We start from the raw sequence: 16,405 nt of genomic DNA on the forward strand, positions 1-16,405 counted from the left end.
AAAAATTGCCCATTTTGTAAGCTGCTTTCTAGACAAGCTTTTATATGCAAATAAAATTTTTAATCCTTTCCACCTATCTGGTATGTTTATTGGGCCCGCATGACGAGTAAACTAAGATAAACAGATCGGATTAAGAAATGTCTGAAATGTTTAAAAAATCTTGTCCAGTTGCACCCAAAGAAAACTCTTAAAAACACTGTTTTAAAAAGCTATCCAGGTCCTCTAGGATCTTCAATAAACTTTCAAACAAAATATTTCAGAACATGGCTTTATTATTATTATTTCCTTCATTCATACAATTCGTTTATCACTTGTGCCATTAAGTCTTTTTTTTTTCAAATATAACATCCAGATTATTCTTTAAAGAGAAATTGCAAACATAAGGGCCAACAAAATATTTATTGGGCAGTTAATTAATTTAATCTCCATTTAGCTTAAACAAGGCCACTCACTCACTGTAAAATCTAAGGTGAGCGAGTGTGACCCACACATATATTCTCCTTCAATGGTTTCCTAGCTTTGTTGTAAACTTTATATTAGTAAGGTACTTGTGGCTTACACAAGGTACAAAATCAAGCTTTAACATAAACATCTAAAATATGTGATTTAATTACACTACTAGCGACTCCTGCACTGTTTAATCAGTTAAGTAATTCGTGATCTGTTTGATCCATGTTGAAATAATCACAGTTTAAATAGGAATCGAATGAATCAAAAGAACAAGTAAAAATCAGCATTCTTATTATTGCTCTCACTGTCTTTCATCATTTACAGATACGCCACGAATATCAGCAACAGCTTTCAAACTAATGTAGAGTAGAATCACCTACATCCAAGTGTGAATATTTTCTCAACTGGCAATCAACACACTTTTATTTTACCTGTTGGTCAACATATTTCACTGTCTATTTCTTCTCATGATTCAAGGTACCAACCACACTGTCTTTCAACCACAGTATCCCACGGAGTGCCAAAAAATTTGGACGATGAAAAATTTAAATCCTCCAAAGTCCTCATTTCGCTAGAATAGTTGGCAGGTTTAGTAGATGCAGTCCAACTATAAAATGAACCATTCCGGTCAAAACAGCTACAGAAAGGGGTTCAACCTCAAAATCTTTTGTACCCTTTTTAAAATACACGATTAAATATAAATACGCAGCTTTGAAACTGCCTGTAAAGATTTCCAGTCTGCAATACTCCTATTGAACAAGCTGTGTTAAATAACTCCAACATTGTCGTCTTCAAAATGTGTTGGTTCCTAAGCGATGATGCAGTCAATGTATTTAGCTTCAGCCAGCTGGAAACGAAATTGCATGGATGGACGTTGTCATTTTTGTAAAGTCAATTTTGAATGCCTAACTAAACCCTAAACCTCCCTAGGGAATCCCTTCGGAAAAAGCCATTAAGGCCTCCAACGCTTTCTAAACCAAGGTGCATATGGGGACGGACGGACACACATACATATATATTTTACAAAGTGCAGGTCTTGTTTTCCGAGTGTATCGGAGAACATGGTTTAGATGATACAGTCCATAACATGAATTTGAAGCGTATCTATATCCGGAAGAATTATACTACATTTTGGACAAGAATGTATAGGAATATCCCTTGGCGGCTGTGGCTGATTTTGCTCTTCTGCTCCTGCGGGTACAGAATTTTTGTTTGAAAAAATAAATAAATATAAATACACACACACACACATATATGCATGCATACATACATATGTATTGTCAGGATTCTGGCAATTGCCCTAATTAAATTATGATCCTCGAGCCAAACTTCAAAAAATTTCCAAGGATTCATTAGAGGCGACATACTGGCATTGCCGTGCATGTAGCGACCTCTGGCCTACATCATTTACCTGTGACCCTGTTTCCCCTTTTTCCTGGCTGTGTCATAAATAAGATTCTCCAATTGAGCACCTTCACAGGCTGGGTGTCATCAATCACATTCTCCAATTACGGGTTGGGTATTGTCACTCACGTTCTCCAATTAAATATATTCTCGGGCAAAAGTTCTGGTATTTTAGTTACAATCTTTTAAAGATAAAGAGTTGGAATGTACTTTCGCTTTCACACTGCTGTCCTGTTCTTCCAGATTTCCTTCCTTCTCCTCCCCCTTTTTATATGGCAACTCCTAAAACAGGCCTAGGAATATTTTACGAGTTGACACTACATACATACATATCTACATATCTACATATCTATCTATCTATCTATCTATCTATCTATCTATCTATCTATCTATCTATCTATCTATCTATCTATCTATCATCTATGCACACACACATATGAATTATACTTTGAATAATAGATGAATTTTACATGCAGGTAGTCCTCGACTTACGATCACAATTAAGCCCCAAATCTCTGTTGTTAAGGGAGACATTTTAAAAGTGAATCTCCCCCCCTCACCCCCATTTTATAACCTCTCTTGACACCTTAGTTAAATGAATCAGTGCAGTGGTTAAAATTAAGCCACCCAGTTGCTAAGGGAATCTGGCTTCTCCGTTGACTTGGCATGTCTGAAGGTCGCAAAAAAAGAGGACAACGTGATCCCGGAGATACAGCCACCATCATAAAGGTGCATCAGTTGTCCATCTGAATGTAAATCACGCTGACCGAGGAGGATGCTTCAACGGGCACAAGTGTGAAAAATAATCCCAGGTCACTTTTTTCCATGACGTTAATTTTGAACAGTCACTAAATGAACGATTGCATGTCGAGGACTAGCTGTATACAATTCAATTCAATTTTCCTTTTATTTTCCCCCCCGGTTCTATCATTCCCTTTTAGAGTGATACAGCACCAAGCTCAGAGAACACCAAGGACCCCATACTCTTCCTCATCCTCCTCTCCACAAAGCCCACAACCCTTCTAGCACAGTTGATGATGTTGCCTAGTTGGGTCTTGAAACATCTGCTAGAAAACCATCCAGCTCTGAGAGCACCAAGGACCCAACACTCCTCTTCCCCCGTCTCCTCTTTTCTACTTCTCTTCCTCCTCTTCACCTTCTCCTCTTCTCCCCTCCTCTTCCTTTTCGTCCTCTTTTTCTTCTTTCCTTCCTTCCCTCTCCTCCTCCTCCTTCTCCTCCCTTTCTGCAAACCCTCCTCCCTTCTAGCACTGATGATGTTCTGTAGTTGGGTCCTGAAATGTCTGCTAGAAAACCATCCAGCTCAGAGAGCACCAAGGACCCTCTTCCTCCTTCTCTTTTCCTTCCTTCTCCCCTTCCTCTTCCCCTTCCCCTTCCTCCTCTTCTCCTTCTTCCCCTTCTTCTTCTTCCCCTCCTCCCTTCCAACACTGATAATGTTACCTAGTTGGGTCACGAAACTTCTGCATGAAGACCACCAAGCTCAGAGGGCACCCAGAAATCCTCAGCACTCAACCCTGAGCCACAAATGTCCTCTTCAATTGCTTCTGCTCTCAAAACAGAAGGTTCTCCTCAACCCAGCCTGGATTTGCGGCCTAAACAAACTCTCCCTTTCTAGTAGTCGTCCCAATTTCATCCTACCTTCCTGCATGGATGGCAGCCTGGTTCCATGCCGGGTTTGCATTTCTGCCAAGGAGCACCTGAGGGGCAAGAAGAGTGCACGTTAAGGGCCAATTCTCCATTTCCACGAGAGGAATTCATTTTTTAAAAAAAATTATTAAAAAGGCTTCCTTGGCTGCTGATCTGAGGGCACAATGATGGATGGACTGTTGACAATTTTAGAACAAGAACTCAACCGATCCGATAACAACCGTTGCAGGCAATAATACAACGTCACGCTGCTAAAATCTGGCTCAAACCTATAATCTATCAACCAAATCAATACAAACCAACTTCACCGACTATTGTGGCCCACATTTGGGGCCACTTTTAAGGCAGAGGGGCTCCAAAATTGGTCACTTTTAAGACGTGTGGACTTCAATTCCCAGAATTCCTCAGGCCAGCCATGAGAGGAAGTCCACAAGTCTTGAAGTTTCCAAGTCTGGAGAGCAAGCCCCCTTTGAAGGCTTGGATGGAAGGTCCTCTGGGCCTCAGGAGAAGGGGCCTTCTGTGACAGAGAACATGTTCTTGGATCCTGTTAGATGGCACCATTTTTCACAGAAGGGATCTGGAACATACCTGCTCTTCTAAGAATGGTGTTCTGACCTAGGCTTCCTTAGAGAGCATAAAACACAATCTTAGTCCTGGCAAAACGGCTGTGAATTACGTTCATTCAGCCTGCAAGGCTTCACAAACCGTCTTTCAAGGGAATGTTGATAAACACCCAGGTTATGACACTTGGAATGCAGCCAGAGAACAAATTGCCAGACTCAGAGCAAGGCCAAACTTGGCACAGAGTCAAACAGAACTTTTCAAAGCTTGAACCGACTGGACGAATTAATTGCTTCCTGCAAAAGCTCACATCCCGCTTGCTCCTCTTTTATGTCCTATGGGAGGGGCCAATCATCTCCGAGGTTGAGCCTTACTCCTGAGCCGACCTTGCTTTCCCAATTGTCCTTGTCTTCTACTAGCTCTACACATGCGCAGGCTGGGAACCGGCTCCAGAAGCTCCGCCGCCTCACTGCTGTCTGAACACGAAGGCAGCTGCTGACTGCCAGCCTGCCCTGGCCCCATCCCTGCCTCCGATGCAGAGCCCTCATCTGAGCCTTCCTCAACCTCCAAGACCGGCCCAGGTTCCTCCCCAGCCTCCTCACTACTGTCTGTCTCTGCTGCCAGCTCCATCAGCCACCAGAGAGCCACGGCAAATGGTCAGAAAGACTTGTGAGAAATAGCAGTAAAAGGGAGTAACCCAACCCTCTTCCAGGAAGGACTTTACAGATGGCCACCAACACTCTGAATTGAACCCAGAAGCCAACTGGGAGAAAACATACCATACAAAGCAGCAGCATTAACAAGGATATCATGTGGTGGACCCAATACTGCTCATGTCTCTGCCTTCTGGACCTACTGAAGCTTGCAAACTCTCTTCAAGGGCAGGCCCATGTGGAGTGCGTTACAGCAGTCCAGTTAACTGAACAAGGTGACAAGAACCTTGATGGGGAAAGGTTCTTGGGAGTCTTTCTTTGCAGAGGGAAAAAGAGTCCCTCTCTGGTTCCTCACCTGCCAAGATCTCCACGTTCTTGATTTTCAGCCAAGAAGTACGCCAACTGTGTGGCTAGTTGTTCTTTTTCCTCGTGGATCTTTTCCCTCGCCGCTCTTTCCGCATGGAAATCGGAACAGTAGACCTCCATCTGCTCAGGAAAACGATGGTCTCACTTCAAGCGGTCCCAATATTTTCATCCTGAAGTCTAATCTTCACCCCTTGCTCATCTTAAGAGCCGTGGTGATGCAGTGGTTAGGATGCAGCATTGCAGGCTAACTCTGCCCACTGCCAGTAGTTCGATCCTGATGGACTCATGGTTGACTCAGCCTTCCATCCATCCGAGGTCGCCAAAATGAGGACCCAGATGGTTGGGGCAAAAGGCTGACTCTGTAAACTGTTGAGAGGGCTGCAAAGCACTGTGAAGCGGTGTATAAGTCTAAGTGCTATTGCTATCTCTCCTTCTCCATTTTCTTCTTCCTTCCTCCCTTCTTTCCTCTCTTATTCCCTTTCTCAATCTCCTTCCTTCCTTCCTCTTATTCCCTTTCTCAATCTCCTTCTGGTGGTGCAGTAGTTAGAATATAGTATTGCAAGGAACTCTGCTTGCAGTTCGAGGTTGACTCAGCCTTCCGTCCTTCTGAGGTTGCCAAAATGAGGACCCAGATTGAGAGCAAAAGGCTGACTCTGTAAACTGCTTAAAGAGGGCTGGAAAGTACTGTGAAGTGGTATATAAGTCTATTGCTATCTCTCCTTCTCCATTTTCTTCTTCTTTCCTCTCTTCTTCCCTTTCTCAATCTCCTTTCATCCTTCCTCTTCTTCCCTTTCTCAATCTCCTTCCTTCCTTCCTTCCTTCCTTTTCTCAATCCTTCCTTCCTTCCTTCCTTCCTTCCTCTCTTCTTCCCTTTCTCAATCACCTTCCTTCCTTCCTCCATCCCTCTCCCTGTTTTCCTTCCTTCTCCTTTCCTTTCCTTTCCTTCTTTCCTTTCCTTCCTCTCTTATTCCCTTTCTCAATCTCCTTCCTGGTGGCGCATTGGTTAGAATGCAGTACTGCAAGGTAACTCTGCCCGCTGCCAGCAGTTCAATCCTGACTGGCTCACAGTCGACTCAGCCTTCTGACCTTTCGAGGTGGGTCAAATGAGGACCCAGATGGTTGGGCGCAAGAGGCTGGCCCTAAAAAAGGCTTAGAGAGGGCTATAAAAGCACCGTGAAGTGGTATGTAAGTCAAAGGGCCGTTGTTATCCAACTAGGCTGGCAGCATCTGTCTGACTTGGTTTGGACTGGGAAGCTAAATGGGTCGAGGGCCTGGTGAGAATTGGAAGGGAGACCACCAGGAAAACTGGGAAATTGAAAAAACACCCCAGAATGAGGTGTTTCAAACCACTTCCACGCCCCAAAACACCTGGGTGGACGCCTCCAAAGTCATCGGGAGTTGAGATCAAGCGAGGAACACCTCCCCTTACTTTTCAGGTGTGGCAGGACCTGGTTGGACTTCGCCACTAAGCAGGGCCAGTCACCATCAGGATGGGAGACCACCAGGGAATCTTGAGCTGCAGACGAGACCCGCCCGGGAAGCTACACCCCGTTCGGCCCTACCTGAGCTCGCAGGATGGCCACCGTCTCCAGCTCTTCTTCTTGCCTCATCAGGGTCTGCTTCATTTTGTCGATCTGCAACTGCTTGGCTGCCAGAGCCTTTTCGGCAAGATCCAGTTTGTGAACTAATTCGTCTAACGTCGCCTGGTCTGGCCTTTGTACCTGCAGTTGGATGAATCAGGGATGTCACCTGTTGAATTTCAGCCACCCGGGCACCAAGCCAATCTTGGGGGGGAGGTGGGGGGAGGGGAATGGCTAAGCAGGGCTGGCCCCGGTTCCTACTTTGATGGGAGGCTCTACCAGGAAATGTAGTGTAGGCTGGGAAGTTGAAAAACTTCCCATATGGAAGGAAGAGGAGGGGAAGGAAGTGGAGGAGGCAAAGGAGGAGATGGAAGACGGAGGAGGAGAAGGAAGGAGGAGGAGGACACAGGAGGAGGAGGAGGAGGAGGAGGAAGAAGTAGAAAAAGGAGCAGGAGAAGAAAGAGGAAATAAGAGGAGGATGAGGAGAAATTGGAGGAGGGAGGAGGAGGAACTGGAGGAGAAGTAAGAAGAGACAGGAGGAGGAGGGGAGAAGGTGGAGGAGGAAGATGGAGGAGGCAGATAGAAAAAGAGGAGATAGAAAATGGAGGAGGAGAAGGAAGAGAAGATAGGAGGAGGAGGAGATAGTGGTAGTAGTAGAAGGTGGAGGAGGAAGAGATGGAAGAAGGAGATAGAAGGAGAAAGAGAAGAAAGAGGAGATTAGAGGAGAAAATCAGGAGATAGAAGGAGGAGGAGAGATAGTAGTAGCAGGTGGAGAAGGAAGAGGCCGAAGGAGGAGAAGGAAGAGGAGATAGCACTACTAGTAGTAGAAGGTGGAGAAGATAAGAGGAGGAGATAGAAGGAAGAGAAGGAAGAGGGAGATAGTAGTGGTCGTAGGTGGAGGAGAAGGGAAGAGGAGATTAAGAGGAGGAAATCCAGTGTAGGTGTAAGGAGTAGCCATCCAAGATGGCTTCCCATCCTTAGCGCAACCCCGCTGCTCTCAGTTCAACCTTCGCAGCCATTTCACAGCCGCCCCCAGATCAGCACTTTCAAAATCTCTGGCCCGGGTGGCAGGAGGGAAGCCCACGCTGTTCTCTCAGGAGGCCCCCTCCACCGCTTTCTGCGACGGATCCCCGAGTCTCACCTCTTTGCCTTTCAATTCTTCCACGGTTTGCAAAGCCTCCGTCAGTTCCTTTACCAGCTTGCCGTAGGCATCCTGGAGGCTATTGAATTTGGCTCTGGGGCGGAGGGCCAAGGAAGAGAAAGCTGAGACAGAAACTTAAAGCAGCCAAGGGAGAGACTTTCTCTCCCACTCCCACTCCCCCCACCACGCCCCCCCTCAGAGAAAGCCAAAATAAATCTCAGGGGAGCTAAAAGATCCGATACCACACCAGACTTTTTTGGATGGGTTTGTCCATCCTGGGGAGAGGGCGCGTGTACGTTCATTTTCATTTTAATTTAGTTTAGTTTTAGTTTACTTTCTTGTCACTGCACTTCGCACCACGAAATTAAAATTCAGTGCACGTTATAACTGTACATACAAAAATAAAACACAAACACACATCCTTCACATGCTATACGTTGAATTGAAAACCTCAGATGTTGCATTAATATTGCACTATCGTCAACTCATAAAACATTCCTACGCCTGTTTTAGTAGTTGCCGTAAAAAAAAAAAACAGGGGGGGAAGGAAATCTGGAAGAGCAACTGCAACAGTTTGAAAGCAGAAGTACATTCCAACTCTTCCGCTTTAAAAGGTTTTAACTAAACTACCGGAGCTTTTGCTCTGGAATATGTTTAATTGGAGAACGTGATTGATGACACCCAGCCATTTATGACACACCCAGGGGGGAAACAGGGTCACAGGGGGTTGTAAATTACGTAGGCCAGAGTTGGCTTCATACAGGGCAGGGCCAGTCTGTCACTTCTAATAAATCCTTTGAAGTTGGTTGAAGTTTGGCTCAAGAATCATGATTTAATTAGAGCGATTGCTGGAATCCTGACAACTATACGGTAGAATTCAATAGAATTACTGCCCTGGGATAGAAGCTGTTTTTCAGCCTATTTGTCCTTGTTTTTATTATTGTCCTGTACCGTCTGCCAGATGGTAATAGTTCAAAAAAAGGGTTCCCAGGATGAGATGGATCTTTTGAGGATGTTTTGAACTTTCTTAAGGCAGCGGGAGCTATAAAGCTCTTCCGAACAGAAGTACATTTCAGAATATAACTACGAAGAAGCCACCTGAGGCCAATAAAAAGAGATTTTTATTGTAAAACTCAGCCTGCTTAATGCCAGATTTGCAGTGCAGCTTTAACCAGCGTTCCATCTGGGAATGTTGCTTGGCAATATAAGCAGGAGATAAGGAAATAAGAAGTAGAACATTTGTTGTGACTGTCCCAAATGGGCTTTTTTTCCCTCCGCAAAAGGCAACTGGACTTCCTTAGTATTTTCCCTTGAAATTTTTTTTTTTGCTTTTCACCCAGGGAGCTTCTTCAGTTCAAAGAAAAAAAAACCCCAAGAAAGTCCATTTGCCTTTGGCAAAAAGCACTTTTGTTGTGGCAGAAGACTCGGACAGCGAGGAGGTTGCGGGGGAACATAGGCCAATCCTGGAGTCTGGGGAAGGCTCTGACGAGGGGCCAGAGGCATCCGACAGTTATCAGCTGCCTTTGGAGTCGGAGATCAGTGAGGAAGAAGAACAGCTGGAGCCTGTTCCCAGTGTGCGCATGCGCAGAGCTGCCAGGAGAAGGACACTGTTAAGGAACAAGGGTCAACTCAGGACTAAAGGCACAGGTGGATGGTGAATGGCCCCTCCCGTAGGGAATAAAAGAGTGAAAGGGGAATGGTGTTTGCAGGAAACAATTATTTTGATTCATTAGGGTGAAGATCTGTTCCTGACTGCTTGCCAAGTAACCGCTGCTACAGCACGGCGTTTGGAAACTATCAGCCTGGCAACTCTCCAAGCCTGATAAAGGTCTGTCGTGGTGAAATCTCTTGAAAGACCATTGGCCAGGACCTTGCTGGAGAGGAATTCCCTTCAACCTAAATAAAAGGGGTTTTATCGGGACAAGGAGTCGGCTTCATGATCTTGGGAAGGTCTAGGTCAGAGCAACTTTGGGGATAACCACAACCTGGATGGCTGAGAATATCTATAGGCATTTGTTGTCACTCTCACACGGAGTGACCAGTCTATGGAGGTTCTCAGTCATGGTTGTCCCAAAGGTGCTTTTTGCAAAAGGCAACTGGACTTTTGTTTTTCCTTGAAGACGTTTCACTTCTCATCCAAGAAGCTTCTTTGGTTCTTGACTGAGTGGTGGAGGAAAGGAAAGATTTATATTTATAGGATGGAGGACTGCCAGGAATATAAATCCTTCCTTTCTCCAGCATTCAATCAGAACCAAAGAAGCTTCTCGCACGAGAAGTGAAACCTCTTCAAGGCAAAAACAAAAACTGGCCAGTTGCCTCTTGGAAAAACACGCACGAGACGGGGAGATCCAGTCCCTCACTCTCTGTTCCCAAGCCGACACTCACTTCTCATCATTGGTTTTCGCCTGTTCGAGCTTGATTTCTGACTGCATGCTCTCCACCTGCAACTCCAGCTTCTTAACCGTGTACAACAATTGTTGTTTCTCGTCCAGGTCTCCAACACTGGTGGGGTGTTCCCGTTCCAGAATCTGACATCTGGGGAACGGAGACATCGGAAGGGAAGAAACGGGGTAAAAATCCGAAGGAACCCAAAGCATCTTTTCGGATAGAGCGCCATGGCGGTGCAGTGGTCAGAATGCAGTATTGCAGGCTAATCCTGCTATTTGCCAGCAGCTCGATGCTGACCAGCTCAAGGTTGACTCAACCTTCCTCCCTCCCTCCCTCCCTCTTATTCCCTTTCTCATTATCCTTCCTTACGGCACAGTGGTTAGAATGCAATATTGCAGGCCGATTTTGTCAACTGCAAGCAGTTCGATCCTGACTGGCTCAAGGTTGACCCAGCCTGCCTTCCTTCCTTCCTTCCTCCCTCCTTTTCTCATTCTCCTTCCTCATGGCACAATGGTTAGAATGCAGTATTGCAGGCTGACTTTGCTGACTGCAAGCAGTTCGATCCTGACTGGCTCAAAATTGACTCAGCCTTCCTTCCTTCCTTCCTTCCTTCTTTCCTCCCTCCCTCCCTCCCTCTTATTCCCTTTCTCATTATCCTTCCTTACGGCACAGTGGTTAGAATGCAATATTGCAGGCCGATTTTGTCAACTGCAAGCAGTTCGATCCTGACTGGCTCAAGGTTGACCCAGCCTGCCTTCCTTCCTTCCTTCCTCCCTCCTTTTCTCATTCTCCTTCCTCATGGCACAATGGTTAGAATGCAGTATTGCAGGCTGACTTTGCTGACTGCAAGCAGTTCGATCCTGACTGGCTCAAAATTGACTCAGCCTTCCTTCCTTCCTTCCTTCCTTCTTTCCTCCCTCCCTCCCTCCCTCTTATTCCCTTTCTCATTATCCTTCCTTACGGCACAGTGGTTAGAATGCAATATTGCAGGCCGATTTTGTCAACTGCAAGCAGTTCGATCCTGACTGGCTCAAGGTTGACCCAGCCTGCCTTCCTTCCTTCCTTCCTCCCTCCTTTTCTCATTCTCCTTCCTCATGGCACAATGGTTAGAATGCAGTATTGCAGGCTGACTTTGCTGACTGCAAGCAGTTCGATCCTGACTGGCTCAAAATTGACTCAGCCTTCCTTCCTTCCTTCCCTCCCTCCTTCCTCCTCCCTCCCTCCCTCTTATTCCCTTTCTTATTATCTTTCCTCATGGCGCAGTGGTTAGAATGCAGTATTGCAGGCTGACTTTGCTGACTGCAAGCAGTTCGATCCTGACCGGCTCAAGGTTGACTCACTCAGCCTTCCGACCTTCTGAGGTCGGTAAAACGAGACCCCGGATTGTTGAAGGCAAGATGCAAATAATGCTTCCACACTGTAAATCACCCAGAGAGGGATGTAAAGCAGTATGCGGCAATATATGGATAATCCTCGACTTACAACAGTTCGTTTATTGAACTTTCAAAGTTACAACGGGACTGAAAAAAGTAACTTATGGCTTATGTTGCAAACTTATGACCATTGCAGCATCCCCACAGTGACGTGATCAATATTTGGCCACTTGGCAACTGACTCACATTTATGACGGTTGCAGTGTCCCTGAGTTCATGTGATTTTTTGAGACCTCCTGAGAAGCAATGTCAATGAGGAACCAGGTTCACTTAACAACCGGGTTACGAACTCAACAATGGCAGCGGTTCACTTAACAACAGCGGCCAGGAAAGTTGTAAAAACTCACTTCACCAAGGTCTCAGTGAGCAAGAGAAATCTTGGGCTCAAAACTGCGGTCCTGAAAATTGTCCATGACTTTGAGGAAGCGCCAACAAGTCTTTTGAGGATGGACTGCATGGAAATCACACTTTCTGAGGCTGAGGTAATTTCTGGTGGCCAAGAAATATTACCTGGGATTGTTCACGTTCTCTCCCCGAGTTGAGTTTGACTTAAAAAGAAAAAAGGGATCTGACAAGCATGAGATGCTTACCTTTCCTGCAGCTTTTTCTGAATGATGTCTGCCTCTTTTAACTTGGCGTGGGTCTCCTGAAGTTCTCTGAAGAGGGCAGATATCTGCAGGTTCAGCACCTCCACTTCGCTGCCCACCTAAAAGAGTGAATTGAACCACCGAAAAAAAACGGTTTGTGTCTTGCTGAAAACACCACGGGGCTCACCGCACGCAGAAGTCCAACCGGCTTCTGACTCTAGAGGAATCATCCACTCAGAATAATAATAATTAAAAAAAAAAAACACCTTGTTGTGCCCTTGAGGCACACTACAAGAATAACACACGGTCTACTCCTACAAAACCAGTGTGTGTTCCTGGCTGATTCTGCAAAATATACCATTGTTGGTCCCTCACAGGGGGTTTTCTGTTTAAATAGGGGACAGCAAAGAAGGAAGTTACTTGCAACTAAGTTTAAAATGCACACCGTGTTTAAGCGGTGCATGTAACACCATCAGTCCTAAAAGGGAGGGGTGTGTGTATGTGTGTGTGGAGAGGAAGAGGAGAAGGAGGATTGTGGGGGTCCTCAGTGCTTTTTGAACTTGGTGGTTTTCTTGAAGATGTTTCAGGACCTAACTAGGTTACACGATCAGTACTAGAAGGGAGGTGTATGTGAGGAGGAGGAGGAGGAGGAGGAGGAGGAGGAGGAGGAGGAGGAGAACTGTGGAGGTTCTTGGTGCTTTTTGAAGTTGGTGGTTTTGTTACAGACCGTTCAGGACCTAACTAGATTACACCATCAGTACTACAAGGGAGGTATGTGTGGAAAGGAAGAGGAGGAGGGGGGAGGAGGATTGTAGGATCCTTGTTGTTTTCTGAACTGGATGGTTTTCTTGCAAACATTTCTGGATCCAACTAGGTAACAACACCAGTGCTAGAAGGGAGTAGGGTTTGTTCTCAATTTACATTCTAGTGACTCGACTTGTCAGTGTTGGTGGGATATTTTTGGTGGTTTCTTGATTGGGCTTGTAGGAGATGACCAGATTGAGCCCGAGGGAGGGGTCAAATATGTCATCTGTCTTGAGTCTCTTCGTGCCCACAAGAGATCTAAGTTCAGCCCATCTTGAATTCCACTGACTCTTACCGCCAATTTGCTTTGACTGTTAGTAGTTCAGATTCTTGTAGAGAATTTAAGCTTGCAATAAATCTTTATACTCATTTGAACTGCCTGGATTTCCAGATTTGCCCAGGCATTGTTTACTTCGTTTGGCAGTTCCTTGACTGGGGTATTGTTCACTTCTTGATGGCCTGATGTTAACCTTGGTGTTAATCTCTGGGTGTTGATTGCTTGTGAGGAGGCATTGTGGTCTTTTAGCTTTTGGATTGTCTCTTTCCAATGGCACGTACACGTTGTTTATTTCTGTATGCCTGTTGATGGCTGATTTCAACCCTGACCTACAAATACTCTCCTTTATTAATATCGTTGCAATTGGCAGCAAAACCAGGAAATTCAACTCTGCATTAAGGGCCGTCCCTTGCTACTAGGCATTCCTGCCATGTTGGACTCTGGGTCCAACAGATAATGACAGAGTATCAGCTCTCCTAATTCCTGCATTTTGTGAATTTTGTGAAAGACGCACTATTTCAACAACTATCCATTTTTTTACAGAAAAAAAATCTGCACACAGCATGACTTGTTGGTTGGACGTATCTCTGCCATTAACATGGCCCGATACTGAGCTAGAATTATACAAATCTATATTTTACTACAGCTTTTTAAAAATATTAAATGAATAATTTCCCCTTTTCTAATTCTTATTTGTTGCCTGATTGAGTTGTCCAATCAAAAAATCGCACCCAACATTCACAACCTGCAAGGTATCCATGCCATTTCCTCTTGCTTCCCTTGTTTGGTGTCCACACTCACAAAATTTGGCCATCTGAACTGGTGATGGTAATTTATGGGAGCTGAGCCGGGCTTTCTGTTCTCTGCCTACTGAGTCTCATTAAAGAAGACAACCAGCATCACGCAACGTGCCATAATGGAACATTCTGTGATGTGCAAGGCGTAAGATTTTACGCGAAAGTGCAGTCGGTACAAGCGATGGAAGGAAGTTCATTTAAGTAACTTTTTGCGTTTCGGAGGAACGAAACGATAACATCCCTACTGGGTTTGGTGTTACTGAGTATGAATAAATGAGTAGCGGAGACTTTGGTGCTCTCTGAGCTCGGTTGACTTTTCGAAGAAGTTTTATTACACATCTGGACAAGATTTTGACAAGGTAAGTAACATTTGCAAGAAAACAACCAAACTCAGACAGCACCAAGAATCCTACATTCGTCACCTTCATTGCCACCATTGTCCTCCTCTTCCTCTCCCCTCCTCTTCCCTTCTAGCACTGATGATGTTCCCTAGTTGGGTACTGAAACATCTGCAGGGGAACAATCAAGCTCAGAGAGCACCAAAGACCCCACAATTCAACCCCGAGCAACAAATATTTTCTTCTATTGGGAAATGAGTAGTACTTACACTTTCACTTCTCTCTTCTTTCTTGTTGGCTTCTTGTTCTGTTTGAGTGCCTTTGTCATTTGTCTTCTTTTTCAGACTCAACAGCCTGTGGAAAGCGAGGATTCCAGTGAATCAATGATCTAGGACGTCTTATCAAAGCACATGTAGCTTAATATATTTTTTTTTGACAATTTGAAGGATGTGCACATGGATGTACGTGCAAAAAGATGTACAAGTTTAACAGATTTGTCAGCGTTTAAGGGGAGGATAATAGATACATACATACATATATAATTCACAGTTTTCTCAATGTTTTTGTTTGGTTTTATCGCTATTTAATTTATTCTTGTTTTGTATTTTTGAATAAAATAAAATAGATTTTTAAAAATATTTGAAAGATAAGCTGTTTAACTCAAGCTGCAGCTTAAATTGCTGGAAGCCGCAACATAAATGTCTTATATTATGGTCCTATTAGTTCCTAAGAACATGCTTAAAGGTTTTTTGGATACTCAAGAGCCATACTGGTATGATTTGAGCACTTTGGTTGGCCTTATCACCTTTTTACAAAGTCTTTAAACTCTGGAGTATCTGATTTAGGTGCCACCTTTGTTATTTCACCTTTCATGTCCATGAAGCTGAAGACCTTCCAGCCACTGAAAATGGGTCAACTCTATGGCTTGGCTCTTATTCGACAAGAAAGGCTATAACAACCATTGTCAGCACTTCCTATGGAGATGCACAGTGGGATGGCTGACCATTGATGGACTTGCACCTACTTCCTCCAAGCTTAACATGCTTGCTTGGGTTGCCTTCTTCCCACGACTGGGTTCCCCTCCCTACTTCTCTTCTCATGGAAGTAGATGAGATGAAGTTTAACCTCATCTCCATCTTTTTGGTGTTGATTGGCTGGAGAACACCAAACCTTGTTTGGGGCAAGGATGCCAAGATGGAGATACTACAGAGTTACACACGGAAGAAAGAGAATGATGACTGGGGAAGCACAAAGGTTGAAGCTGTCTAGCAAAGATGTCAGATACAACTAGAATACAGACTGTTGACACTTGTCCTTCAGTTCCTGCATCTTATTTTCCAGGGCTTCCCTCTTTTGCGTCTCGGTCCTGAGAGAATGCAGAAGTTGGCTGACGGTTAATTCTTCTTTTTCCAAGCATTTCCTGGTTTCATCCACCGATTTATTCCGGCTTTAATAAAATAGAAAAGACATGTTTGGGGTGAAATGAGGACCAATCTCTTATTTCTCTCTTCTTTCTGTGCCAACTGAGAAAGCTCAAACTGCCCAAGGAGCTGCTGATCCAGTTCTACAAAGGAAGGATGGAGTCTGTCATCTGCACCTCTATAACTGTCTGGTTTGGTTCTGCAACCCAACAAGATGGACACAGACTCCAGAAAGCAATTAGGACTGCAGAAAAAACAATTGCTACCAACCTGCCTTCCATGGAGGACCTGTATCCTGCACCCTGAGTCCAAAAGAGGGCTGTGAAAATATCTACAGACCCCTCACATAGTGGACATAAACTGTTTCAACTCCTTCCCTCAAAACGACGCTATAGACCCCTGTACACCAGAAGAACTAGACACAAGGACAGTTTTTTTTCCAAACACCATCACTCTGCTAAACAAGTAATTCCCTCAACACTGTCCAACTATTTACAAAGTCTGCATTACTTTTACTATTAATCTTCTCATCACTCCTTA

General features: G+C 44.8%; 1 protein-coding gene across 14 annotated transcripts in view; it reads right to left on the reverse strand.

Moving 5' to 3' along the window:
- Window positions 1-252: 252 nt before the first annotated feature.
- The window catches only part of OPTN (optineurin), a 29,577-nt gene continuing 13,424 nt past the window's right edge, over window positions 253-16,405 (reverse strand). For all 14 annotated transcript variants that reach the window (XM_087933957.1, XM_087933964.1, XM_087933960.1 and 11 more), the window contains 9 exons: window positions 15,745-15,891; window positions 14,714-14,798; window positions 12,232-12,347; window positions 10,206-10,355; window positions 7,821-7,914; window positions 6,662-6,820; window positions 5,089-5,219; window positions 3,511-3,569; window positions 253-1,641 (listed from right to left, as the gene is read on the reverse strand). In XM_087933957.1, the coding sequence (XP_087790083.1) occupies window positions 1,517-1,641; window positions 3,511-3,569; window positions 5,089-5,219; window positions 6,662-6,820; window positions 7,821-7,914; window positions 10,206-10,355; window positions 12,232-12,347; window positions 14,714-14,798; window positions 15,745-15,891 (1,066 nt within the window). In that variant the 3' untranslated portion in view covers window positions 253-1,516. The remainder of the gene's footprint in view (window positions 1,642-3,510; window positions 3,570-5,088; window positions 5,220-6,661; window positions 6,821-7,820; window positions 7,915-10,205; window positions 10,356-12,231; window positions 12,348-14,713; window positions 14,799-15,744; window positions 15,892-16,405) is intronic.

The sequence above is a fragment of the Pseudonaja textilis genome, chromosome 5 (assembly GCF_049901715.1).
Source record: "Pseudonaja textilis isolate UNSWEBS1 chromosome 5, rPseTex1.2, whole genome shotgun sequence".
Taxonomy (NCBI): domain Eukaryota; kingdom Metazoa; phylum Chordata; class Lepidosauria; order Squamata; family Elapidae; genus Pseudonaja; species Pseudonaja textilis.